Here is a 2410-nt window from a genome sequence, read left to right on the forward strand (position 1 = left end):
TACACATTTGACACCTTTGTGTGCATACGCTTCACTGGTCATTTGCCTGATGAAAATGATAGCGCACATACCTAATAGTCATCGAAATGTCACATAGAAACAATTATTGGTGTGTGTAACGAGAACTTTTCATAATCCATAATAACCAACCCGAAGAAAATGTTTAGAAATAGGGTTCGATATAGAGTGAAACCCGATAATATTTATATATATCGTATGACTGACAACAAGTTAGGGTAACCACCCTACTGGAAGTTCTGTAAATATGGATATGTTGGGGCGGTAACACGGCTGATTGACTGTGACGTCACAAGTGACCTGCTATCGATAGTCGCTAATGTGATAGCATTCGTCTTCCTCGAGTGTACAAGAAAGATTTGAAAAGCCAGTAAGAGTCTATGGAGCGACATATACTCATTTGTTGATATATTGACAATTTTATCGATTCGATCTTTATTTGCTAAAGGGTGTGGCCCCATGGGACAGAGGAGCAAGGTCCAATAAAGGAAAGAGAGGTTAAAACCTTTAAATCCTTACTTCTGTAGACATTAACTGATTGATTTTGTGCAAATCTGCTCTGAGCATCCTTGAGGTGCATCCTTCATTCGATATAAATAGAAGGGCGGAGATGTAGGGCCAAATAGGGAATATAGAAGTAAATCTATGAAACTTTTTTCTTTCTGTAGTGATGAAGGGTATTTAATCAAATGCAGAGGATCCTTAAGTCAAGGGGATTCAATTCAACTTTTGGAAATTTGATCAGACACCGTCGAAACCCATAACCTACCTTAAAATATAACCGTATAGATCAGCATTGGACAAATGTAGTCATAGAACCTTGGTTTATATTGAATCCAATAGGGAAGGGAAGTTAGGCCGTAAAAGTTCGTTACCTCCACCCTTTTGCCATAAACAGTTGCTGGGTATGAAGAGATGAATACACATCTGCTTAAACGAGTGCCGTCTCCACCGAAGGAGTGTGTTTATTTGAGTTAATAACCAGATAATGTCATGTACGCCTACAACAGTTCATCGTTCAAAAGAGCAATTGCTGTTCGTTGGGGGATAAAAATGAACTGTTTTACATTTTCGTTAATTTCACATGATGATATCCATCATTTCCTCAACTAACAAAACAATAAGCTGAAACCCATATGCTATAACGTTAGAAGTATGCCTAATTGTTTAGTATCATTTACAAACATCATTTCATAGCCTGAACTACTGTGTCAAAGCATATCGAAAGTAACTCGTGGTTTAATCTGACATCATCTCTTCTCCAAATTATTCATAGGACATTTATCAAGGGGAAAAGTCAAATCAAAAGTAAGAAAAAGATAGTACAATCACTGTGATAGTAACTACATCATTTCTCTTGAAAGTAACATGGAATGTCTGTTATGCATAATTACTGGTATAGGTAAGGAAAGATAAATACGCATCATATCTGTTTCTCAAAGTTAAACATTTTAATTTGTTTTACAATTCCTTACCTTCAATAGACTCTAGTTTAGCCTTCCGCCTGGTAGATGGAGCGAACAATTATACTGGCCAAATAGAGGTTTACTACGGTGGATATTGGGGTTCCATTTGTCCCCAAAACGGGTACAATCATGCAGAAGTAGCCTGTAGGATGTTTAACTACAGGTAAAATATATTTCTACAACAAACAGATATTTTTTGTACATGTTTAGTCGAATAATTCAGTATCGTTGTAATCATTATAAAAATATTACAATAAGAATAACACGATTCATGACAAAACATTTCGCCTAAACTAATTGATTATTTTTTGGTCTGTAATCAATACAACCGAATGCAGTGTCGGCAATATTACCATTCAGCTTGTTGTTTTTCAGTGATGGTTGGGCACTGCGTGTGTACAAGCTTTCTGAAGAACCGGTATGGATGAACAATTTAAGATGTAACGGTTCAGAGTCCAGTCTGGCTGATTGTCAGTTTGACGGTTGGGGACAGGCTATACCCTGTCTGTATCAAGCTCATGTCAGGTGTCATAACGTATCAGGTAAGACTGGAGAATAACAGAAACAATTTAATACTGCTGAATACTAGCTAGGGTATGATAGGAATCAAATTCGAGCGTAATACAACAAACTTTCCAGTTTCAAGGATACTTTCGATTATATTTATATATATTCGCACTCGCCAAACTACAACACTGCAACACTGAACGCCTTATATATTAAGGTATATTTAATGCATTTTTTTAACATCTTAGCTACAAGTGACATTGCTGTCAGACTGATGGGCGGACCAGACACCAACGTCGGACGAGTGGAGGTGTTCAATGGTGGTATGTGGGGAACAGTGTGTGCTGATCCCAACTGGAACAACAAGGAGGCAAATGTCACCTGCAGAATGCTTGGACACAGGTAAACATGATACAAAA

General features: G+C 37.4%; 1 protein-coding gene across 1 annotated transcript; it reads left to right on the forward strand.

The window, feature by feature from the left end:
- Nucleotides 1–1502: 1502 nt before the first annotated feature.
- LOC110444986 (neurotrypsin-like) lies at nucleotides 1503–2393 on the forward strand (the record flags this gene model as incomplete). The annotated part of the gene is made up of 3 exons (XM_021489346.1): nucleotides 1503–1647; nucleotides 1860–2026; nucleotides 2240–2393. Coding segments are annotated over 3 exons (466 nt in total), but the record flags the coding sequence as incomplete, so codon positions are not given.
- Nucleotides 2394–2410: the final 17 nt, after the last annotated feature.

Source organism: Mizuhopecten yessoensis, unplaced genomic scaffold (assembly GCF_002113885.1).
Source record: "Mizuhopecten yessoensis strain PY_sf001 unplaced genomic scaffold, ASM211388v2 hete_36081164, whole genome shotgun sequence".
Classification (NCBI taxonomy): Eukaryota; Metazoa; Mollusca; class Bivalvia; order Pectinida; family Pectinidae; genus Mizuhopecten; species Mizuhopecten yessoensis.